Source organism: Tiliqua scincoides, chromosome 5 (genome assembly GCF_035046505.1).
Source record: "Tiliqua scincoides isolate rTilSci1 chromosome 5, rTilSci1.hap2, whole genome shotgun sequence".
NCBI lineage: Eukaryota > Metazoa > Chordata > Lepidosauria > Squamata > Scincidae > Tiliqua > Tiliqua scincoides.
Window position 1 is genome coordinate 70,407,501 of NC_089825.1, and position 25,888 is coordinate 70,433,388.

The 25,888-nt window shown below is 44.7% G+C and overlaps 1 protein-coding gene across 1 annotated transcript in view; it reads left to right on the forward strand.

Moving 5' to 3' along the window:
- Positions 1-301: 301 nt before the first annotated feature.
- The window catches only part of PTPN3 (protein tyrosine phosphatase non-receptor type 3), a 113,024-nt gene continuing 87,437 nt past the window's right edge, over positions 302-25,888 (forward strand). The window contains exons 1-2 of the mRNA XM_066627906.1: positions 302-396; positions 23,320-23,474. Of these exons, the coding sequence (XP_066484003.1) occupies positions 23,337-23,474 (138 nt within the window). The 5' untranslated portion in view covers positions 302-396; positions 23,320-23,336. The remainder of the gene's footprint in view (positions 397-23,319; positions 23,475-25,888) is intronic.

Here is a 25,888-nt window from a genome sequence, read left to right on the forward strand (position 1 = left end):
AAGCAAGTCCCATTCGAGTCAATGGGGCTTACTCCCCGGAAAGAGTGGACGGGACGGAGCTGTGTGACGCTTGCCTCCCAGAAAAGGAGCGCAGGAGCGGGGCAGGCGGAGGCGGGCGCGGCGCCGCACACCCGTCAGGAGTCAGTCCCGCCGCCCGCGAGCCGGCAGGGGACAAGCGCGCCGCGCGACGACTGGGGAAGGCCTCGCTAGGGGGCGCGTGGCGGCGCTCGGCCAAGGCTCGCCGCTGGCGGTGGGTGGTGCTGGAAGTGGGACGGCTTTGTGGTGGCAGCGGTAGCAGGCAGCTTCCTGGTCGGCTGTGATTCCGACGCCGCAGCTCGCCACGGCCCGCGGCACCTGCGTCGGGGTTCGGCTCAGCGGCAGCGGAGGAGTCGGCAGGTACCCCGGGGGGGCGTGCGCAGAGCGTGCCCGCGCCGCTTTGGCCCCAGAGACGGCCGAAGCCTCTGGGCGGAGGGGAAAGTCCGTCGTGGTGGGAGCGGCGGGGGAGGGTTTGCTTGGCTCTGCTCTGCCGCTGGGCCCAGCCCGCCCCAGGAAGAGGACGAGCGAGGGGAGGCAGAGGCTGGCCCTCCCTCCGAAGCAGGTGACCCGCCGTGGAGTTGCCCTGCTCTGCGCCCCTTCGGAGATTGGTGCAGCCGGCCGCCCCGCCCCGCCGGAGACGGCGCTGCTGCTTCCGCGCTCCGCTCCCGCACGGCTCAGCCCCAGCAGCAGGCGGCGTTGCCTCCAGCCTGGCCCCGAGCGGCGCGCTGCGTCGCAGAGGGGAAGGGCGAGCGAGGCGGCGTGGCTGCTCCCCCGCCACGGCCTCGCTCACCTGAGCAGGCGGCGGGGCGCTGGGGCAGCCGCGCAGTGCCGCTCCTCAGCCCGCCTGTGCACGGGAAGCGGCACCTGTGCAGTCCTCGCTCTGGCCCCCTTTGCAGCAGATCCATACCTGCGGGTCCCGCCTTGTCGCCGTGCCGCTCCTTGCCAGCCTGGACCCGGCGAGGGGAAGGGCAGGTCCCCCGCCGCGCTTCTGCCTCCGAGCCGCACCGTCTCGCTGCTTCGAACGTGCTGGGAGTGGGAGAGGACAGGACTCCGCTGCCCGCACGCTCGGGTGGAGCTTGAGGCGAGCTCTGTCTGCACCTCTCGGGGAGGCCGAGCACTCCCGTTCGGATGGCTTGTGCAAGCCGGAGAGCCAGCAGGTTCCCGTGGCCGCGCCTGCTCCTGGTAACGGTGCCGGCCAAAGCGTGGGTTGCCGGTGACTCGTTCCCACCTGTTGCCCCAGAACGAGAAGAGGACTGGAGTGTGGAAGGAGGTGGCTGGGGGCAGAGAGTGCCCCAGTGGGCAGGCATGGCGTGCAGGACAGCACCCTCTCCAGCCCCTAAGAGCAGGGCTGGGCTGGCCTCTGAGGTGACTGGAACCAGGGCTGGCCCCTCCATGTGCCAGGAGGAAGTGATCGCTCCAGGCAGGAGACTGATGCCTTGTCCACGCTCCTCACCTGTGGGCTGTCTCCACTGGCTGCTCACTTGGTCTCAGCTGGGCTTGCTGCCCTCCCTTGACTCTCCTGGAGAAGAGGAGATGGTGGCAGAAGCTTCTTTTTTGGGAGGAGTTGCAGCTGGCCATGTCACTGATTCTGGGGAGCAGTTGGGAATAGGAGATGGTAGTGGTAACTCTTGCTGCTGCTAGGCTGAGAGGCAGTTGGCTTTTGACTGCAAGACGAAGGCAACTCTTGACCTAGGAGGAGTTGCAGCTAGCTGCATCAGTGACTCCTCTTCCCCACTCACTCCCCAGCTCTGGGAAGCAAGCAGGAAGAGAAGACAGCAGTAGCAGCAGTTCCTGTCTTCTCTTCCTGCTTGCTTCCCAGAGCTGGGGAGTGAGTGGAGAAGAGGAGTCACTGATGCAGCTAGCTGCAACTCCTCCTAGGTCAAGAGTGCAGTAAATTACACATCATATGATATATAACACAAGTGTTTTATTTGGCAATACCAAGATTTCACAATTTTAGCTAGTAGTAGTATTACCTCCCAGGGCCTCTGAGAGGAATTTTATCAGGGGGTACAAAGTTTCTCTTGGGCCCCTTTGCAAAGGGGAAGGGGTGAAACAGACTGGGGGAGGGTGGTGTCGGGTGAGCATATTGGGACAAAGGGGCAAAACAGCATAGGTGGGAGACAGCTAGAAAAGTCTTTGGAGCCCAGGTCTACCCACCCATGTGGCATCAGCAGCTAGATACAGTAATAAGGAAAACCAAACACCTAAGATTACTCTCAAATCTTTTAAATATAGAAAATCATTGCAGAAAATTAGCACCATCGTCTTTAAGCTCATACTAGAATGGAAAGTGTCCTGTGCATACCAAAGCTTGCTTCTGCAGCAGCTTTAGGCCCACAGCTTGTGTCCCTGAGGTCCTATACCTCTTCCTTCATGGTAAGCAGATCCACAAGCCAAAGAACTACTGTAGCAGGCCTGTTTCCTCCCAAATTTGATACTGTGTTAAGAAGTGTCACATATGCATTCCTTGGCCCAGCATACAGGTTGAGTCTCATTATTAGAAAGGGCACTATAGCAAATCAATTTAAAAAAACAAAGTTTCTTTGCTCTGGTGATTTAAAAACAGCCTTGATGACCTTTGTAATGCACACAGAGGCCGTTAGTCTCTTTCCATGAGCTTAGGCTTCACTAGGAGGCAGCAATCCCTCCCCGGGAGCTCCAGCAAGAAGGAGGTGATAATTGCTGCCATTTAGCCTTCCTTCATATGCTCAGGGGGAAGGGAGGGGTTTGCCTTATGCCTGGAGAGAGAATGATTGATAGATTGTCTACCCTCTCTGGCATTATTAAAGAGTGTTTTCCTTCTCATCAACTTTGACATAGAAAAATCTGTGGATACTTAGGTTATACCTGTAATCACTTGTATGACTGTCCTTCCACAACACTAAAAAGCAGTTTTTTAACTGCTTTAATCACAGATAAAGCTGTGATTTTAAAGGGGTGCATTTTTCCCCTTCTCCAAGGATCAACACATTTCTTCTCATTTGCAGGGGCAATTCGTGTTGCATCAAATCTGTGTATAAAAAATCCGTGTGTAAGAAGGCTGGACCTGTATATGGTTTGCCAGTAGCTGCAGTGGCACTCTCGTTGTAGGGTCCCCAGCATCCCATGTGGGCAACAAGTCTGATTAGATAGGAAAATATAAGATTCCAGGAAATTTCTGGGCCTCCTCCTTTGGCTCCTGGGTCCCCTTTTACCCTGGGCCCAGGTACAAATTACCCCCATTTTCCCCCTCTCCTAAGCCCTGTTAAACCCCCTGAGTGTGTCATCCCCCTAGTAATGCCACTGCTTGCAAGGAAATGGGTGCAGTCCTCTGCATTGTCCAGATTGAGCTGGCTATTGCTTATCACCATCACTCACTCTCCTGCCCAAAGAACAGAAACCTTCGCTCGTATGCTCATGCCTCAGTAGGTACCAGTTTTGAGTCAAAACCCAGAGGGAGTTGGCAGGCAAGTGAGCAGAGGTGGCTGCTCCTTTGAGATGAGGCATTCCTCCTTGTGTGTGAGAAAAGGGGAATGCCTCTTCTAAAATGGTACCTACAAGTTGTACTAAGTTTTTATTTATTGTTCTAACCTGCCTAATTAGTCAGTTACACCTCTTTAATTGAGCAAAAGACATTTAATCAATTTAATTCAACCAGTTACAGTAATGAAATGAATATTATAGATATTATTTACCAAATACCCTGTCTGTCAACAGGCACATATCCGGCGAGGGGTTTTTTATATTACAACTCTCTCTCTCTCTCTCTCTCATGTACATGCACCCTGTACACATATTTGCATTGCACCCTCCTGCACATTCCTTTGCCTTGAGAACTGGGGCACTCAAGGATTAATGTTTTGCTGGCATTTCATTTCTGCTCCCTTACTTCCAACATAAGAACAGCCCCACTGGATCAGGCCATAGGCCCATCTAGTCCAGCATCCTGTATCTCACAGCGGCCCACCAAATGCCCCAGGGAGTACACCAGATAACAAGAGACCTGCATCCTGGTGCAGAGAGTAACTGATGAATCACACAGAGAGTAACTGATGAATCTCTTTTTTAGTTTTCTATGGTATGTGAATAGGCTGAAGGTGTGTATGACTTTTGCAGTCCATGTGCTATCTGACTTCATGCTGATTTCTATATGCTCCTCCTGCTTCCTGGTAGGAATTGCAGAATCAAATGTTGTTGGCAACCTTTAGTCTCAAAAGACTATGGTATCGTGCTCTGAATGGTGGTTCTGGAACAGCATCTAGTGTGGCTGAAAAGGCCGATTTGGGTGTGATAATCCCTTCCACACTGGGAGCAAGTGTAGTCTGTCCCTGGTCTGTCTCCCTGGCTATGGGCCTTCCCTTTTTGCCTCAGTCTGTTGGCCAAGTGTCTCTTCAAACTGGGAGAGGGCATGTTACACAGCCTGCCTCCAAGTGGGACACTCAGAGGCCAAGATTTCCCATCTATTGAGGTCCAATCCTAAGGCCTTCAGATCCCTCTTGCAGATATCCTTGTATTGCAGCTGTGGTCTACCTGTAGGGCGCTTTCCCTGCATGAGTTTTCAATAGAGGAGATCCTTTGGGATTCGGCCATTGTCCATTCTCACGACATGACCAAGCCAACGCAGGTGTCTCTGTTTCAGCAGTGTATACATGCTAGGGATTCAAGCTCGTTCCAGGACTGTTTGGAACTTTGCAGCACTTTAGGACTTCAGCAGGGATGCTGTGTTTCCCAGGTGCCTTGTCAGAGGCAAGGGAGTCCAGGCCCATGTTAAGTTCTACTAGGGTTGGTTCACTGTCAAGCTCCTCCAACACAGGCAGGCACTTAATGTTGTTCAGCGCTTCTTCGGTGACTACATTTTCTCTGGAATACAGCTCAGAGCAGTGCTGCACCCAGCATTTCATCTGCTGCGCCCAGTCCTGGATAACCTCTCCTGTGGCAGACTTCAGAGGGGCAATTCTCTTCTGTGTTGGACCTCGGGCCTGCTTGATACCATCATGCATCCCCTTGATATTGCCTGTGTCAGCTGCTATCTGTATCTGGGAACAAAGCTGGAGCCAGTAGTCATTAGCACATCTCCTGGCACATCTCTCTAATCTGCTGCACTTTGCTGTGAGCAGCTTGGAGGACCTGCAGGTTGCACTCTCTGGGACATGCTTTATATGCTGCTTGAGCTCTCGTCTTTTCCAACAAGAGATCTCTTCCAGGCCTGGCCGATGCAAATGCATCCAGTAGATGGGAACATTTCAAGAATGCTGTTTACAACACCGCCTTGTCCATATTCAACAAGAAGACCAGCAAGACGGCAGACCAGAGTGGGTTTGAAGCCCACTCTGATGAGTTGACACTAGTCATTGAGGAAAAGAGATCCCACCGTTGGAAGCAGCCCCTGGCGTCACACTCTATGCGAATCGAGTGAAGACTTATAACCGGTAAACTGCTGCTTCCCGTGTTATGCCGACGCTGTATGGCGAAGTTGTTCTCTCTAGTGTGCGAAGCCTGGTTATAGTAGGTATGGAGGATAGGCTGTTACTCATGCAGCAAATCCCCCCCTCCACGTCACTGGAATGGTCCAATGGAAAGGCAGAAGCCAGTGCGGTTGGTTCCAGCAGTGTCGCAGGAGTTGCCAGACTGTGACTATATTCAGCTGTGAACTGCCTCAGGGACTCCAGCTTCAGATTTTGCCTCGAGGTTGACTCCTAAAGCCTTTTCCATAACTGGATATAGCCACAAGGCAGTGGAGGTTTGGGATCAGAGTTTTCCTTCTCTCAGATAAGTTGCCTTTCCAGGCTGACGAGTCTCATCTACCCGGTGGCCTTTTCGTCGCCACAAGTACAGCCAAACTGAGGGCCTGTTCTTATCCTCAGCCCCCAGGGAATGATGCAGGAGTGGGGGGCCAGAAAGGGAGATTGTGATCCAACCTCCGGAGCTAGAGCGTAGGCATCAGTGTCATATGTGGAAGAGAGGCAGGAATTCACAGAGACCACTGGGCTCTATCTAGGAGAGCCTCTAGCTGCTCTTACCTATGTCACAGATTGACTGTTCACAAAATGTAATGGTAGATGATGCACTAAGGGCCCAATCCTATCCAGTATCAATTCAACCGCAAGATAAGTGAATAAATGTTCCCTTACCTTGAGGAGGCCTCTCTCTGACTATTCCCCACTGCAGGATGCAGCATATGCCCCAGTGGCACAGCTGCATTAGTGCTGGAAAATTAGATAGGATTGGGCCCTAAAAGTCTTACGTTCTGGAACTGCTCGCTGCAGTTTTTCCAAAACTGGGTGTTACAAAACATAGTTAAGGGCTTCAAATGAATATTATTAAAACTTCTATTTTTAAAAATTAGTAGCTATGATTGCTAGCTTGTTTATTTCCTGCATTGATTTATATTTTGGGAATATTTAGTACTTTTAAAAAGCATGCCTCAAAAGGAAGGTAGTGCAAATTGCAATATGTTAATTACTTACTTTTCACATTTTACTATGGAGTGTAATTTCTGAATGAGGAGGAGGAGGAAAGAGGAAACATCAGCTATTTCCTTCTGTTAAGAACCCGCTTAAAATCAGCCATTGCAGAGCATGTGGTTGAGACTGGGCGCAGATGGATTTTAAGCAAACACAAGCATTGTCCACTGCCAATCATTTTCACACTCAGATTTATAGAGAGTCAATAGAGATTTATAAACATCATAACATTACAACATGAATAGGAGAGAGGAGATGCTGAGTGTAAATGATTCTTGGTTATCAGCACTCAAAAATACAAGTACAGGTCCAACCTTGTTATACATAGGTTTTTTATACATGGATTTGACTCAGTGTGAATGGCCACTGCAAATGAGAAGGAATGTGCTGTTCCCTGGAGAAGGGGAAAAAATCCTTCCCTTTAAAATCACAGTTTAAAAAACTGTTTTTACTGTTGTAGAGAGACAGTTATGCAAGTGATTACAGTTGTAACCTAATTAACCACGGATTTTTCACCCTTTAAATTAAAGGGAAATAGCCTCTTTATTGCCAGAATGGGCAGCTGTCTAACAATCCATCAATCATTCTCCAGGTTTCATTCCTCCCTTTTCCCTGAGCACCTGAAGGAAAGCTAAATGGCAGTGATTATCAATGATGGCTGCATCAGCAGTGGAAAGTTGGATAGGATTGGGCCCTTAGTCTTATAGGAATCCCCCCCCCCCCCAAAAAAAAAAAAATAGTCATAAATATTAATTGGGCTAGTCTGGATTTAAAACATTTCTTATTCAAAGTGTTAACATTTTTTAAATTGTCAGTTGGGCTTTTTTTCTCTTATTTTACTGATGCCACTGTTGCTCCTTGTGCAAATTCTGAAGTATTTGTCAGGCAGTTTGTAATTACATTCATAATTACCCATAGCTGAAACACTTGTTTTTAGACATGATTTAAATTATGACAGTTGACATATTTCAGCATAAAATTTAGAGCTTTTAATATTGACTTTCATTAACATGCAGAGCATTATTTTATATTTTTGTACATCTGATTTAACAAGTCTCACGGTGAAATCATACCAATCTAGCAATCGGACTCAAACTGCAAAATTAATTGGATCGTTTTTATAACATTTAACAGTTTGTTAACAGTTGTTTTCGTGTAACTTACAAAGCAATAGACATGACAATAGCTTCCAAGGAATGTGTGAATATAGTCATGAAAATTCTAAAAAGTCTGCAAATACCAATCTGTTTTTCCCTTATGCTTACTTTTACATTGCAAATTAGAATATGTTCTGATATTCTTTTTGAGACTCGGTTGGGGTCATGGTATTAACATTGTCAGTATTTCTGTTCTTTCATACATTTAAAAATAGTTTTTCCTCTTTCTCAATTTATATTCTTAAGAATGGTAAAACTTTTTATAACATGGTTGCGATGGGCTCTTGAGTCATGTTTGGAAATCAGTGGTCAAAGTAAATTTGAAGATATGAAGTACACACATTTGGTTATTAACTGTTGGAGGAAGGATTTCATCACATTTGCATTTCTTGCTTTTGAGTAAACATTCAGTGTTCTGGCAATACACACTAACCTTGCACTTCTAACATTCAGGGGGGGGGCAGCGAAGTTTCTCTGCAGATACTAATGGTGCAGGTTTTACTGTATAACCTACTGTATATACTCGTGTATAAGTAGGTGAGATGCTTGGTGAGATGGGGTGACACTGGGCTGAGAAGCAGATCGCAGACGGGGAAGGGAAGGAGTAATTTTACTTACCACTAATTATTCAAAGGCAGCAACAAAAAAGGTAGCCATTTTAGCTTCTCCTAACAGGAAGAGAAGTGAAGGCACTTAAGAGAAGTGAAAGAATTGTAGTGTGTATGAGGGCTGCTGCTATAGGAGTGCTATGGGAGTGCAGCACTGTACTCCTCACAAAGCCTACAACTCCCATATGCACCTTAACTATCTCTTCCAGCACTGTCTCAGAGCTGTAAGGCTAAGTGAGGGAGAGATGGAAGAAGGCAAAGATCACTACAGGGTAAGGGGTGGACTAAGAGGGGTGAGAGGAGATGCTGGAGGAGCCCCATTATCACATGGACTGCCTTTTCAGCAGCACTGCTTCTGCCAAAGTATCACTTCGCAGACCACCTTTCAGCTGCTGAGCTGTGAAGTGATCCTGTGATAGAAGCTACACTGCTGAAAGGGTGGCCTGTGATATTTGGGCTCTTCTATGTCTTGAAAATATGATCAAGATTTGCACATTTTCTTTTCTGTCATTTGCAACTAATGAATTTCTGTGAGAACAAAGTGATTTCTGACCGTTGTCTGCTTAATGACACCACTTCCTTCTTAATGGTGTGATTTTGCAGCCCTCAGTAGGCACCGTGAAAGCTGTTTGGTCCACTGTATAAAATGAGTTTGACACCCCTGAACTAGAGTGTTGTGTTTAGATGTGGAAAACTCACGTCCCAATCCATGCAGAGCTCATTGGGAAGCTTTGGCAAGGTGCCATTTCTCAGACTAATCTCTTTCACAGGGTTACTGTGAAGATAAAATGCTCTTTGGAGTTCCTTGGCTTAGAAGGGCAGGGCGAATGAAATGAGCGATAATGTTCATTTTTGCAACTTTTAAGACATTTGCCTAGCAGAAAACTACAGCTACTTTTTGTCAGAAACACTCCTTACCATTAGACACTTTATTCCTTTCCTACCTAAATGGAATAGTTGCTATGCTTGCAATCTGCCCCTTATCTCAGTAGAATTTCACTCATCTAAGTATAATGTGTGTTTGAAACAGAAAGAAAGGAGCGCAATTAGAACACATTTTTTTTAAATACTGTGTTGGATATGTTGACAATATTTAACTAATTTATTTTGTGCTAGTAAAGCCACTGACTGACGTGAATTCACTTAAAGATTTTGCCTTCTATAGATATTCTTGGCTAATCGCCTTCTGTATTTGTTGTAATTAATCTGTCAACCAGCTGGGAGGATGTTTTATAAATTGAAAATGAAAGCTGTGTTCGGAAAACATTCAAATATATTAACAATACTCTTACTTAGTCTCCACAAATCAATTTCCAAGTCTTCTTCTGAAAGTCTCTCTGAAATGATAGTTCCTAGCACCAGTCCGATGGTGTTTTGATAAGCATCGCTCCAGTTTCCCAAACTATGGGTCGGGATCCACCAGTGGGCCATGAGCTGATTTTTGGTGGGTTGTGAAAAGTTTCAGAAATATTTGAAAAAAATTTGCAAGCATCCTTGCCCAGTTTGCAGAAGAAAATTGCAGCAGGAGGAGATCCAGCTGGAGAGATTGCTCTCATGGCTGAAATGCTAACCTGTGATATGAAAGTAATCTTCATACCTCCAAGTTAAAATGTCACATTTTCCTATTTTTTTTGTAGTAATTGGCATATCATAGATCATGTGTGAACTCAGTTTCAGCCTGTTGTCTGACCTGGAAGTTCCTAACTGCACATCTTGTTCTCCAGTTCAGCCTTCTGGGTACCCTGGAACAGTCCTTGCTCAGTTATTAGGAATAATCTAGCAAATGTCTACATACACATACTATATATGTAAGGGCTCTAGCAACCTTGCGAGAACAGAACCCTTATTATTATTAATGTTAATGGTTTTTTTAAAATTAATAATAAGTACAAGTATTTATTTTTAGATCTCTCTCTCTTTTTTTTTTGATCTAGTAAAACTATGTGGGTCATGATAGATTGTCATTTTAAAAAGTGGGTCCTGGTGCAAAAAAGTTTGGGAAGCACTACTCTAACCTGATCAGGCAGGGAAACACTTTCTCCATATTTAGAAGTACTTGCCTGTAAGATCTGGAGAAGAAAGACTTTAGGATAAGACCCAATTTTAAAGCTTCCTTGACTTCAGTAGTCATTACTGCCTCAGAGGTGTGGTTAGATTATGTAAATATACAGATCAACATTTCTGAGTGAACAGGAAATCTATGTTTTTATGTTATAATTTTAAAATCTTCTCAGGCAACCCACATTGTTTTTTAGAGCACAGTGTTTTATATTGGCTTTCTGTCTACAAGGCAGGGATGAGACCTAACTTTATATGAATTGGCATGAATTCTGAAGGAGGCGTGAACCCTTAATCACAGGAAATGTAAGCTGGTATTACTGGTTCATCCATATTGCTCAAAGGCAATAAAAAGCCAACGTGCATGTTGACAGCAGATAATAGCTTGTATGAAGAAAAACTAGCTACATTACATTACTCCGTATTTATTTCTAAACTTTTTGAGCCTCCTATCTTAAATAGAAGATTAAATTTAATGCTTAAAATGTGGGTTTTTAAAAAGAGTAAGTGAAAGGTGACTTTTAGTACTTACAGTGTTGCTTATAAGAGAAGCTGCACATTATTTAGTTCTTGCTTAAATACCAAATTGTTTTTTTTCTGTTACTTATTCTTCTGCTGTTAACATACTAACATTATTGTACACTTCTAAGCATTCTAATTGCCCTCTATTTCATCAAAATAAAACTATTTGAATACAAGCATCATGTCCACTTTTTATTATGTCACTTTAGCATGCCCATACTTGTGTTCTGTTTTTGTACATACAGTCACAACTCTCTCTACACATGGATTTGCTACCTGCAAATTTGCTTATCTCTTGGTATTTGCAGAGTGTTGTTCTTGGTGAGGTCTTCCTTCCTTTTTTGTGTGGTACAGTCGCTTTGTTTGCAGTTTCACTCTGCTGCACACCAGCGAGTGGTCGGTGTCGCAGGCAGCACCCTGCTAGCTGCGTGTGATCTTGATGCTGGGAAGGCTGGAGCGTCTGGTCGAGCTGGTGCCAGTGCTTTGATCTTGGGTGTCTCCGAGAGACTCTATGTTGGGGCTTCGTGTTGAAGAACGTGTTGCTGACACAGAGACCGTGATGACAGCAAAACTCTAGCAGGCGTTGGCCATTTTCGTTCATCTTCCCAGTGCCGAACTGACCTAAGCAAGTGGGCCACGAACTGTTATCAGCACCAACTCTAGCATTGAAGTCGCTGAGGATGAACAGTGGCTCTTTTACAGGGATCTTCTTGATAGTGGTGGCCAGGTCATCATAAAATTTGTCTTTGGCTTCTGCTGGAGACGACAGAGTTGATGCATAAGCACTGATGAGAGTGACAGGTCCTGCTGATGACTGGAGCTGCAGGGACAAAATTCTTTCACTTCCCACAGTAGGTGGGATGATGGATTTCAGCAGGGTATTTCTGACCGCAAAGCCAACACCATGTTCCCTGGTTTCGTTTGGTGGTTTTCCCTGCCAGAAAAACGAGAAATTTCGCTCCTTGACAGATCCGGAATCTGGCAGCCTAGTCTCTTGAAAGGCGACGATGTCCATCTGCATTCTGCTCAGCTCCATGTTGATGACAGCTGTTTTGCATGCATCGTCTATTGCTTGCAGGTCATTAGAGAAGCCAGGTGTCATTGTCCTTACGTTCCAGGTGCCCATTGATCGCATTGATACGAGCAAGACCCGGGATCAGAGAAAAGTGGAGGAATTTGCATGAGCGCTTGAGGAATCTCTTCCAGGCCCGGTCGATGCAAATGCATCCAACAGATGGGAACATTTCAAGAATGCCGTTTACAGCAACGCCTTATCCATATTTGGCAAGAAGACCAACAAGACGGCAGACTGGTTTGAAGCCCACTCTGAGGAGTTGACACCAGTCATTGAGGAAAAGAGGAGAGCTCAAGCAGCATACAAGGCCTGTCCCAGTGAGCGCAACCTGCAGGTCCTCCGAGCTGCTCGCAGCAAAGTCCAGCAGACTGCCAGGAGATGTGCTAACGACTACTGGCTCCAGCTCTGTTCCCAGATACAGATAGCAGCTGACACGGGCAACATCAAGGGGATGTATGATGGTATCAAGCAGGCCCTAGGTCCAACACAGAAGAAAATTGCCCCTCTGAAGTCTGCTGCAAGCGAGATCATCCAGGATCGGGCGCAGCAGATGGAACGCTGGGTGCAGCACTACTCTGAGCTATATTCCAGAGAAAATGTAGTCACCGAAGAAGCGCTGAACAACATTGAGTGCCTGCCTGTGCTGGAGGAGCTTGACAGTGAACCAACCCTAGAAGAACTTCACGTGGCCCTGGTCTCCCTTGCCTTTGCCAAGGCACCTGGGAAAGACAGCATCCCTGCTGAAGTCCTAAAGTGCTGCAAAGAGATCATCATCACTGAGCTGCATGAAATCCTCTGTCTCTGCTGAAGAGAAGGTGGAGTACCTCAAGACATGAGGGATGCAAACATCATCATGCTGTACAAGAACAAAGGCGACAGGGGTGACTGCAACAACTACCGCGGCATCTCTGTCCTTAGCGTTGTAGGAAAGTTGTTTGCCCGAGTTGCACTAAAGAGGCTCCAAGTACTTGCAGAGAGCGTTTATCCAGAATCACAGTGCGGATTCCAAGCCAACAGGTCCACCACTGATATGGTATTCTCCCTTAGACAACTGCAGGAGAAATGCAGGGAACAACGACAGCCACTCTTTATAGCCTTCATAGATCTCACGAAGGCTTTCGACCTGGTCAGCAGGGATGGCCTCTTCAAGATTCTCCCCAAGATTGGATGTCCACCCAGGCTCCTCAGCATCATCAGATCCTTCCACAAGGACATGAAGGGCACTGTTGTCTTTGATGGCTCCACATCAGACCCCTTTGACATCCGAAGCGGCGTGAAGCAGGGCTGTGTTCTTGCACCAACCTTGTTTGGGATCTTCTTCGCTGTCCTGCTGAAGCAGGCCTTTGGAACTACAACAGAAGGCATCTATCTCCGGACCAGATCAGATGGAAAGCTCTTCAACCTCTCCAGACTGAGAGCAAAGTCCAAAGTCCAGCTGAAATGTCTGCGTGACTTCCTCTTTGCCGACGATGCAGCTATCACTACCCACTCTGCCAAAGATCTTCAGCAGCTCATGGATCGTTTTAGCAAGGCCTGTCAAGATTTTGGACTGACAATCAGCCTGAAGAAAACACAGGTCATGGTTCAGGATGTGGACTCACCTCCCTGCATTAAAATCTCTGCACATGAACTGGAGGTTGTCCATGACTTTGTGTACCTTGGCTCAACGATCTCCGACACTCTTTCTCTCGATACCGAGCTAAACAAACGCATCGGTAAAGCAGCTACCACGTTTTCCAGACTCACAAAGAGAGTCTGGTCCAACAAGAAGCTGACGGAACATACCAAGATCCAGGTCTATAGAGCTTGTGTCCTGAGTACACTTCTGTACTGCAGCGAGTCATGGACTCTTCACTCACAACAGGAGAGGAAACTGAATGCTTTCCACATGCGCTGCCTCCGACGTATTCTCGGCATCACCTGGCAGGACAAAGTTCCAAACAACACAGTCCTGGAACGTGCTGGAATCCCTAGCATGTATGCACTACTGAAACAGAGACGCCTGCGTTGGCTCGGTCATGTCGTGAGAATGGATGATGGCCGGATCCCAAAGGATCTCCCCTGTGAAGAAATCATGCAAGGAAAGCGCCCTACAGGTAGACCACAGCTGCGATACAAGGACATCTGCAAGAGGGATCTGAAGGCCTTAGGAGTGGACCTCAACAAGTGGGAAACCCTGGCCTCTGAGCGGCCCGCTTGGAAGCAGGCTGTGCAACATAGCCTTTCCCAGTTTGAAGAGACACTTGGCCAACAGTCTGAGGCTAAGAGGCAAAGAAGGAAGGCCCATAGCCAGGGAGACAGACCAGGGACAGACTGCACTTGCTCCCAGTGTGGAAGGGATTGTCACTCCCGAATCGGCCTTTTCAGCCACACTAGACGCTGTTCCAGAACCACCTTTCAGAGCGCGATACCATAGTCTTTCGAGATTGAAGGTTGCCAACTACTTGTTCTTGGCTCTCTGTGGTTTCCGGACCATCCCCAGCCATCCTGACCAATCTGTGACACCAGGAAGCCAATGGAGACCCTCAGCAAGGCATCAGAGACCTTCAAAATGGTGCCTGCGACTAGCCCTTTAAAAATAGCTATTTGCTGGCATTCTGAAGCTTCCCACAGCTGTTTTAAAGCAGTCCACGCTAGTCACAGATGCTATTTTGAAAGTCTCCATAGCCTTGCTTGAGGGTCTCCGCTGCTGGCAGGTAAGCTGCCCCTCCTCCTAACTTCATTTATTCCATAGGATCAATGATTCCCTACCCGCAGATTCAGTATGCGCTGGGGTTTCCAGGGACTTAACCCCTACGGATACTGAGAACTGACTGTAACTCTACTTTCATAGCCATTTATGTGTATGTAAATGCTGGTAAAATTCTTGGTTCTTCTGCTTGGATTTTTAGTCTTCCTTGTCCAGAACATTCAGGGAAGGCATTGTACTGAATACCAGAGAGAGAGGGCTAATATATCTAGCTGTAGCAGTGGTTCTCACGCATTTAGCACCGGAACCCATTTTTTAGAGTGAGAATCTGTCTGGAAGTGAAGTCATGACCAGAAGTGACATCATCAAGCAGGAAAATTTTTAACAATCCTAGGCTGCAATCCTAGGCTGCAATCCTGCATAATAGGCTGCAATCCTATTATGCAGGAATAAGTTCCATTTACTATTATTATTAAAAGATTATATATAGTAACATTAAAAGTACAGGTCTGTAACATTTCCCCAAATGCAGTCACATACCATGATAGCATCAAGTCTAATATATTAAAAATAAAATATTGAAATCAGTGGGGATCCACTTGAAATTGGCTTGCAACCCACAGTTGCACTGAGCTATAGTATGAGAAAACATACTACATTTTATGACCTGTTTGGGATACCTTTTGGAAATGATAGCAAACCTGTAAGCCCTATGAGTCACTAGGTTTCTTAGAGCTAGTGTTATAGAGTTTATACTCTTGTGACTTGGGTTGAATTGGAACTACCTTTTTGCTTGCAACAGATTATTCATGGCACATTCTTCTCTTAGCATTCAATGCAACAGCATGTTACTCTTCATTATGTGATGAATACTATATGAAATGAAAGTAGATTTGGAACTTGTATTTTTCACTTGCAAGAAGATTCAAGCTAACTTTGAATCTTTGAGAGAGCATCTGCCCAAGCTCTGTTCTCAGTGTCATCCTGGGTAGAAGGTGAAGTAGGTATACTGTTCGAACAGGCCATCTGTGTGTGTTGCTGATTTGGTAAAGAATTTGATTCTGTGGAAAGGGAATATCAGTAACTGTGGACTTCGGTCTCCTTTTATCCTAGTCTAAACTGGTAGAAGTTTTCTGTACGGTGAACTGTTTGGTTTACAGTTAAATCACTTTACAATGGATTCTCCTTAGTAAAACACTCTTTACCATATGGTAAGTTGTTCACTTTACAATTGGTTGATGTTTGCCACCTTTGACCTTTGGATGATAGATAAGCCAATCAGTGATGTGAATGCAAGTGTTTGGTAGAATCTCAGCCAATAGCAGTGTTTTTAATGTCATGGTCTCTAGGGAAGGAAACACAAGTTTTCTAGAGTAGCATCTTAACTGGTAGCATATTATTTAACACTGTGGCTGTGTGTATTGGGGGAAGGATACAGCTTTGTAATTTGTGTTTTATAATTACAACACTGTGTAAACTGATAACCATGGCCCCTAAATTATGCGGTAGGTACCTTTTTAAATCACCTTGTAGGGAGTTCTGTGGCAAAAATGTAAACTTCCAAGATTTTGCAATGAATTCTCCTAAAACAATGTGTTGTTGTAGCAGTTCCCAGACTGTGGGTCCTAACCCACCAATGGGTTGCCAGCTGATTTTTTGGTGGGTCACGAGCCCAAGCTACCGCCCTCCCCTCACTCCCATCTCAAACGCTCTCTCTAGCCTTGTGGAGCTGGAGGGAAATGGGTTGAGGAGAGGCAGGTAGGTGAGAGTTGGTGGTGCGTCCCTCTTTCTTTCTCAGACCCAGTCTCTACAGACCTCCGATTATCCATGGCTGCACCATCAACTCTCACCTGCCATTTCTCTCCTGCAGCAAAGGAGTCCTAGTCTTTGCAGGGCTGGAGAGAACATGGGGGGGGGGGTGAGGAGGGGTACAAAAGGAGTCCTAGTCTATGCGGGCCTGGCAAGAGCATTTGTGGGTGGAGAGTAAGTGGAGGGCACTGCAGAGGGCAATCGTTGCCTCTCCATCCAGTGCACCACTCTCTCTTTCTTGACCCCAGCCTTTGCAGAGAGAGCTCTGTACACTGGGGTGCCTTACCAGGGCCCAGTGGCTGAGACAGGAGGAGAGGGCTGCTGTGGACTCTCTGGAAGGAAGTGCAAGGTTTGGTTGCTTCTGTTCTTCCTGCCCCATGCTCAGGATGAGGACAGCCCAAGGGCAAAAGGAAGAGGGAGCCTTGCCCATGGGACCCCTGGAAGTTCTCCTGCAAAGAAATAGTGCACTTTCTGCCCAGTGCAAGTTGTTCAGATAGTGTTGTGTGGGAGCTCTATGAGGCCCTTCCCTCATGGGCACTCTTCACCTGCTGTTCCACCTCCCAGTCAGTTGTGAAATAGTCATTTTTTTTTATATCATTCATGTTACCATTATTTTGTTATTGACAAAAGTAAACTATAGTTGTTTATACTTTCTTCTGGCAAACTTTCTGCAGGGAGGAAAGCTTCACTGGGGTCCTGTGCAGCTCTCATGTGCTACTGGTGCTGTAAAAAATGCTTAGTAGTGTGATGGAAAATGTTGCCTTGTGCAAAGAACTACAAGGCACAAGTCCAAGAACTGGTGCCTTGGTTTTTTTCAGAAAGTACCTGACCTTGTGGTTTTTGATACTTCAAGGGGGAAGAAATTCGCAGGTGTTTGAGATGAGCCTGTTTCTCTGATTCTTTTGCATAGTTTAAGTTTTTGCTTGAGTTGTCTCCTTACTTGTGTAGTATGTGCAGTAGCTTAACAATCCTATACCTGTCAGAAGTAAATCCCACTGTAGTCAGTACAGCTTACTCCCACGAAAATATGGATAGGATTGTAGCCTAAAATGCATGGAGGTGATGCACGGAGTGTGGTGAAGGTGGCACCTGTGTGGGTGTGAGCAACTGCCAGGGCATGTGTGAGCCAGAAGTTGTGTGTGCTGCCCACAGCCAGAGAGGGGCAATAATGCAAAAATCAAACTGAATGTCATGGAGGGGGATGGAGTCAGGGCCATTCTTTCCCAGGCCAGAGCAGGGCAAGAACACCTATTGGTAACTAGTGGGAGAGCTGGGGAAGAGCCAGTGCAGGAATGCCTGCACTGGCCCTTTGGGACCTCCTGTCAGACACAGCACTGCTATTATGTCACCTTTCAGATCTGGCTCGGAGGAAACTTTATGTAGTTGCTTCTGGGCAGTTTAGATGGTCTTGGGGTGGGGGTGATTGGTGGGAGGCAGTTTTAGCTCTTTCTAAGGTAGTGCCTTTTGGGAGGACCTGCTCTTCCCAATATCTTCGCCAGAAACATTGATCTGGATTAGAGCAGACTAGTGTGATGTGGTGGTGGGACTACTTGGGAACTTGCATTGTAGAGCAAGCAAGAATCCAGCAGCTCATACCAACAGGGAGAGCAAAGGAGAAATTCCTAGCAGCAACCAGGGAAAAGGGGAAGGTTCATGAATGTGTGCATGCACACACAGAGGTGGATCAAGATTTCCATATTTTTTCTTCTGTCATTTGCAGTTAATGAGTTCCTAGATGAGAACAAAGTACTTATTTCTAGTAATCACCAGCTTAATGCATCACTTCCTTCATAATGACTTCACTTCTGGTCTTAGGTGTGTCCCAAAAGATTGTTTTTTAAAAAAGTGGGTCCCAATGCTAAAACGTTTGGGAACCACTGCATTATTGGGTTCACTTTACAATATTTTCCCAATTCAGTGGTGCCTGTGGAATGGATTACCATCCTAAAGTATGTGTCTTGGTGGGGGGAGTCCACTCTATATACAATTGGCTCTCCAAAATGGATACTTTACCATATTTTCACTTTTTCCCCATGAGCATATACTTCCACTAAATCTGTAGTTCAGGACAAGTGCCTTTTGAAGCTCCGGAACACTTGGAAGGTAGGAAATAATCTGTACCTTCCCACTGAAGAATTCTTGCTTTGTTGTAGTCTTTCAGTACAGATCTTGTCAATTTGACATAGTGCCCACATTCTTCTGGAATCAGTTGCTTCAGCAAGCAGAAATGACATATGGAGGAAGCAGATAAAATATTTATCTGCTAATAAGAAACTCAAAAGCTATAACAGGAAAACTACAATGTTGTAGTTGATTGCTTTCAATAGTCTCTTTAGTGATTATAGTCTTTTATTATAATGTCTACTTTCAAAGCCATGAATTGCTTATATTTTTGAAGCAAATAAAAATGAGTAATGATAGTGGATAAGAGTCTGTCATACATAGTATAATGTATAGGCATAATGTATAATTCATGACAATATTTATTGAGAATGAACTATAGCTTAGATGGTCTGCCTGATTTAAAAAAATAAGACAGAAATTCAGTGTTGTTAAAGACCATCTAGTATCTATATAGTGCTCTTTGAGTGCTCAAAGCATGCATTATTCAGCAATCTTTATAGTGTCCCTGTGAGATAGTATTATTCTCGTGTTTTGTCCCTGTTAAGATTAGATAAGTGCAATGATATTTGCTGTTACAGTATTACTATTACTATAGTTAATCATGCAATATCATGCCATACCATAGACAATTTCCTATCAATGGCTAGAAACAACTGATGGAAATAGTATATTTTCTATATCTGTCCTTCAGAAGATTAATGCTGAATTCCTTATGCCACTATTACCAGTCTGGTGTCTTATATCACATTTGGGAACCACACTTTGTGCTTATGAGAAGCATTTGATCCGGTTCTTTGAAGTTGTACTTTTGGCTGCTTTTGACAGGTCAGGCGATCAATAGAGGAATGGGGGGGGGGGGTCAAGAAGTGAAACTCCTTCTTGAGCCATGGAGTCTAATAGATGTAAGATCAATAATAAATAGGAGCAGGACTTTCTTTGTGGTAATTCTAAGGCTTTGGATGGAATTTACTTGGCGTATATTACATCAACTCCCTTTTAAGATTATGCATAAAACACATTTAAGATCTACTTTGGGGACTTAATATGCTGTTTCATATGTGCTACTGAAGTTTTTCACATGTGCACATAAAGCCTCTCTCCTGCTATTTAGGTAGGGAGGGAGGAGGAGGAGAGAGTCAGAGAATGTGCATGTGTGCACACATGCATGTGTGTAAAATGCAGGTTGTATTTTTTAATTGAGGGCCCCATTGAGGGCCATGCAGGAAGGCGAATTTGCAACATTAAAACATTGCATTTTTTTGTCAGCAGAGAGCTCATTTAAATCTGTTCAACTGAATATGTGGTTTTAATCTTCCATCATCTGTCTTTTCCTTAGAGATTTACACTTCAGGAAAATACTCCCTCCCTTCCATTTTTGGCCTCTTCTGCCCCTTATAGATGTGTATGTTATGGACACACTTTAAGCCCAGTCCTATCCAACTTTCCAGTGCTAATGCAGCCTTGCCAACAGGGCATGTGCTACATTCCACGATTGGGGGGGGGGCAGTCTTGAAGGCCTTCACAAGGTGACATTTAGTCTCTTGCATTGAGGCTGCACCAATACTGAAAAGTTGGATAAGTTTGGGACTTCTTCCTTCCTATTACTCTGTTGAATAGTGGGTTCAGTGTAAATTCAAGGCCCTACCCAAAGGTTTCCAAGCAGTTTTAAGTTCCAGTGGGAAGGAGTTCCTCAGGTGGGCCGCCACCACCACCAAGAAGGCCCTGTTTCTCCTCCCATCCCATTGCTCAATACCCACTATAGCCTCTCAGGTGATAAAAGAACAATAAAGTCTGTTTCTTTGAATCATATGCACGAACAAAGATTTTGCTAGATAGTCAAAATATGCCTATTTTGCATATTATTGTCATAATTGATCATGGAAATAATAATAATAATAATAAACTTTAGTTCAGGACCCACTTTTTAGAATGATAATCTGTCAGGACACATCGGAAGTGATATCATGGCCAGTAGTGACATCATCAGGAAGGAAAAATTTTAGTGGTACTAGGCTGCAATCCTGTCCATACTTATCCTGGAGTAAGCACAATTGACTATCATTGTTAAAAGCATATACATTGTAGCCTGAAAAGTACAGATCTCCCCAAATGCAGTTACATAACATGTTGGCATCAAGTCAAATAAACTAAAAATAAAATATTGAAATGAATGAGGACTCACCTGAAATTGACTTGTGACCCATCTAGTGGGTCCTAACCCACAGTTTGAGAAACCGTGCAGTAAAACATCTAAGATGCTGTTCTGCTTTGTGAGGCCTTGTGTTTGTTTATGCATACAATGACTTTGTTCTTCAAGTGCCAGCAGTTTCTTAAGGAAGCAATTGAATTCCTGAATATTTCTCTTAAGGAAACAGATGAATTGGAAGTCATTGTATGGAATGTAATTTTAAATATGATGGACAACTATATTTAGAAGTAGTGTTTTCTGATCCAAATGTTTAAGTAAGAGAGTCTTTGTGTAGCATTGCGTATCAGATTAAATTGGGGATAGACTTTGCCTTTATAAAAGCACTTAGAGAAGGAAGGTCCCTCCTTGTAAACATATTGCAGATCCTTAATGCAGTATGTAATTTGCACAGTATTTTGGGGAACATAAATACTCACTGATAGGCAAGTTTTGCTTATTCTACGGTTGTGCCCTGGTGACTGAATCCTGGAGTTTAATTCTGGGCTCAGAATGCCATATTTTACAGCTTTGGATACAATCTCTCTTCTTGGGAGTTGAATGTTTAGGAACTCCCAAATCCAAAGCAGGGATCAAACATTTTCCTGGAAAGAAGCCATAATTTCTTCTCTTTTAAGGATGAAGATGCTGAATTGACAATTCTTCTCAATTTGTGTTCTTCCACTGAATTTGTCTTTGAAGTAGGAGCACGATTCTGTTTCAGAAGTGGTTGTTCAAGTCTCTGAATCATGCTGAAATATTAGAGAAACTGCTATCACATTTGTATGTGTGTTAGTAAAAAAAAAAAAAAAAAAAAGCGAGAAACCAAGGTGAAAATAATCTAATAGGCAGTTCATGCCCAGGTAATATACTTCTTATCAGGACAGAGAGGGACTCAATTTTTATAGGAAATAATCAGCAGCATTCACATGACTGACAGCACAGTCCAAGCTCAGTGATCTGCAGGCACAGTGGTCTCTTCGCCAGCACAGGGTGTTGCAAATGTGCCATAAGGCACATTGTGAAACCCGGACAGTAAGCAGCGCTGGCAGGGAGGCTTTCACCACTCCACTGACGCTGCATCCAGGCCTTCTGTGGGACAAAAGTTAGACCTTTACACGTCCCACCCAGAAGAGGCACAAATCCTCAAGCCTAGAACTCCTCCCCATGTGAGTGCTGTACTGGCAAAGTAGTGGCAAAGTAGTGTGCCTTTGTGGTCCAAACTTGGTTTATTTGTACTGGGCTTCCCCCATCCAAGAATCACACACTGCTGTAAAGTTTAAATTGTATTAAAGGATAAAAGCATAAAATAACCAAAAACTCACAATACTGTTATGGTAAGTATACAAAATGCAGAACAGAAAACAATACAACTAACAGCCCAAGCTCCACAAGTCTTGCCTCCCACCTCCACGGAACGCCTCCTCCCCGCCCTCTCCCTTCCTTCCCTCTGCCTCCCCCCTCCCTGGAATGCCTCCTCCCCGTCCCCCCCGTGCCCCCTCCTACCTCTCCACTGCTCAGCAGTCTGTGCAAAGCTCCAGTGCTCCACTGTTGCTAGGGTCCACAAACGTGCCTTACGGCACATTGGTGACAGTGTGCACCGGTGGAGAGCCAGCATGCAAAGCTTAGGATTGGGCCCTAAGTTCCCACCCTAACACAGGTTAACCTCACCTGGGAACATAGCTCTTGAGCGTGTGCAGAAAGTTAAATCATCACCCTGTAGCATGGCTGGCTGCACTGCTGGATCCGGCAATAGGAGACAATTCTGTATTAGGAACTTCATTTCTTCTGTTACAAGTGTTTGATCTGATTGTAAAGTCCAGTTGTAATAACTGAGGTTCATACTGAAAGATATATAAATAAAACTATATTGTAATAAATGCTCCTGAATATTTGTTTGTATCCTGTTTTTTTTTTAAATTATGTATTGAATTCAAGTTTTGTTTTGTGTTTTGATGGCTTCTAAAGTATTTATCCTATGTGGTTCTGAATCAGTTTATTTAAAAAATAACTACTGGCCCAATCATATTGAAATCCTACCCTGCTGATGCAGCTGTGCTACTATCAAGCAACTGCATCCTACAGGATGGGGGGTTGGGAAGTCCCAGAAATCAACTCCAGGTAAGGAAACATTTATTCTCTTGCCCTGGAGTAAGATTCTGCTGCCTTGATGAATCTATTTTGACCTGCGCCAGTGATTTTGCTGGCACAAGTTTGAGTGGATTCACTAGGTGGATAGAGGTCAGGAAGAGTGATCAGTGGAACTGCTGCAGCTCATAACAGCCCCCTTTTCGCCCTCAACACCCCCCATCCCTGGTCTGGTTCCCAATGCTGGGGCTCCCATGGCTGCCGCTGCTTATCATTTGTGGCAGTGTCCAGGCTGCACTCTGTAGCACAGTGCATTGAAAGCATGCTGCACCGCTGGAACATGCGTTCTGGTGGTGCAGCTGCCAGGTAGGACTGTGTTGTTAGTCTCCTGAGTCCCAGTAATTTTCCATTTGCCTTTCTTTCGCTTGTATGACAAATTTTCCATAAAAGCTTGAATATTGGCAGCATATCATCTTTGATGTATGAGATAAACTATACTTTACCATTCTGCTTTCCTTGTAGGTTGTTCAACAATAGTTATGAACTCTCGATTACGAGCACTAGGTGGGAGAATAAATAACATTCGAACATCAGAACTACCAAAAGAACGAACTCGATCTGAGATTACTTGCATCGTCCACTTTCTGGATGGCTCTTTACAAAACTTCAAAGTTAGTGTAAGTCTTTAAGCATTTGTTTATGTGATGACTTATACTTTAAAGTGTTTATGGGCCAGGTTAGCATCAGAAAGTTCTTGCGGCTTGACAGAAATTGTAAATCCATGAATTTGTTAATAAGCAATAGCTTATAGCTTAGCAATAGCTTATTAACAATAGCTTAAGTATATTTCTATCTCATTTCTATCTCTTACTGTTGAGATAGAAAAATCCACGGATAATTAGGTTATACCTGTAATTGCTTGCATGACTGTCTCTCTACAACAGTAAGAAAAGCATTTTTTTAAACTTTGATTTTAAAGGGATGCATTTTTCCCCTTCTCCAGGAATCAGCACATTCCTTCTCATTTGCAGTGGCCATTCACACTGAGTCAAATATGTGTATCAAAAATCCGTTTATAACAAGGTTGGACCTGTACATTGTAAAAGAAAATGTGTAATGAAAGGAAATGTATGCCTTGAAAGTGTGGGAATGTGCTGCCTAGCATTGCATCTCATGCGAAGGGCACCTCTTCCCCATCTGTGCTTGGTTTTCCAAGGGACCTGAAGAGCGCTATTCCTAAAACCTGCAGAAGCACACCCGAGAAAGGGAGTGCTTCTGGACTTCTGTCCTACTAGGGAGAGAAATTCAAAATTTAGTCTGACCTCCTGAAACTTTTCTTGGGCATATGAGGCAAATTCATCTATGGAGCTTAATGGATTAAAAAACATAGTTGACAGTTTATTAAGTATTCTTAATCTTTAATCCTATCCAATTTTCCAGCACTGGTGCAGCCACATTGCAGCCCCAAGGTAAGGGAACAAATGTTTGAGGAACCTTGAGGAAACCCCTGTGACTGCCTCCCCACCACAGGATGCAGTGCACTTCTCATTGGCACAACTGCCCCGGCACTGGAAAATTGGATAGGATTGGGCCCGGTCTTGTAAACAGTAACCCAATTTATGACTATATTTAATGGGCCAATCCTATCAAGCCATTATCCACTATAGGATTGGGCTGCCCATCTCTTTGCCAGCTCTCTATAGCCTTATCTGTGACTTCATTTTTTTCATTTTTCATTTAAAGAAAAGATTAACATTAAGTTACCACATTTTTCAAGGTTAGTTTCTTGAAACAGATGTGCATCTTTAGTATATAAGCAGGTTTGTAGCTTGGGGGTCCTTCTGGATTCTTCACTGTTTCTGGGCCAACTTGGCGGTGGCAGTGGGTAGAGGACCTTTGCCCAGTTAAGGCTGATGTATCAGCTGCATCTGTACTTAAGTTAGTGAGTCTTGATCACGGTTGATGGCAGTGAGAGGTAGGGCTTTCTCTGTTGCAGTGCCAATATTATGGAACTCCCCTTCTGTTGAATTGTGAACTGTGCCCTTTCTGGCAGCCTTCTGGAGAGGGTTAAAAACCTTTCTTTTTCAGTTTGCCTTACTGCCTTAGTTTTAGTTCTCATTTTTGGTTTGGTCATGTTGGTCTCATGTTTGGTCTTTTGTTACAGGTTGCTTAATTGGGAAATTATGGGATGCTCTCTTTGTTTTTGCAAGTTTTTAGTGCTGCTGCAGCTGCTGTTTATGCATTGTTTTTGCATTTAATGATATTGTATGTGAACTACTGTGTGTTGCCTTTAAAATATATTTTAATTAATAGTGTTAAGTTGCCCTGGGTGTCCTGTTAATGGGGGGGGGGGCGGAGGAGGCAGGGTATGAATATTTTAAATAAGCAAGCATTACTTGCCGCTTGAAAAATTAAGATCAGCCTTATTTATGCAGATAGCATAGTGGTTTTCTGAATTTAATAGCAATGTTAATATAGCCTTGAACATAAGATTGATTTGGAATATTACTGATGTTAAATAGCAATGTTGTGTTAATTGGTAGTTAAACTCAGATATAGTATATAACTAGATATTGTGTATTCATAGAAACAACATTTAATGCAAATCTTGCAAACTTCATTCAAAGGCAGGAAGGTTAGTTCACTTTTCAGGTCTTGGGAACATAAGCAGTGGCAAAAAAAATGTAAGAAGGTGATACAGGAGGCCAAGAGAGACTATGAGGAACACAAGGCTAGCAACGTTAAGGGGAATACTAAAAGCTTCTTCAAGTACGTTAGAAGCAGGAAACCTGCCAGAGAAGCAGTTGGCCCTCTCGATGGTGTAGGAGGGAAAGGGCAGATAAAAGGAGACTTAGAGCTGGCAGAGAAATTAAATGAGTTCTCTGCATCTGTCTTCACGGCAGAAGACCTTGGGCAGATACCGCTGCCCGAACGGCCCTTCCTGACCAAGGAATTAAGTCAAATAGAGGTGAAAGGAGAAGATGTTTCAGACCTAATTGACAAATTAAAAATCAGTAAGTCACTGGGCCCAGATGGCATCCACCCAAGAGTAAGTTGCTGATCTCTTGACTAAAATATGCAACTTGTCCCT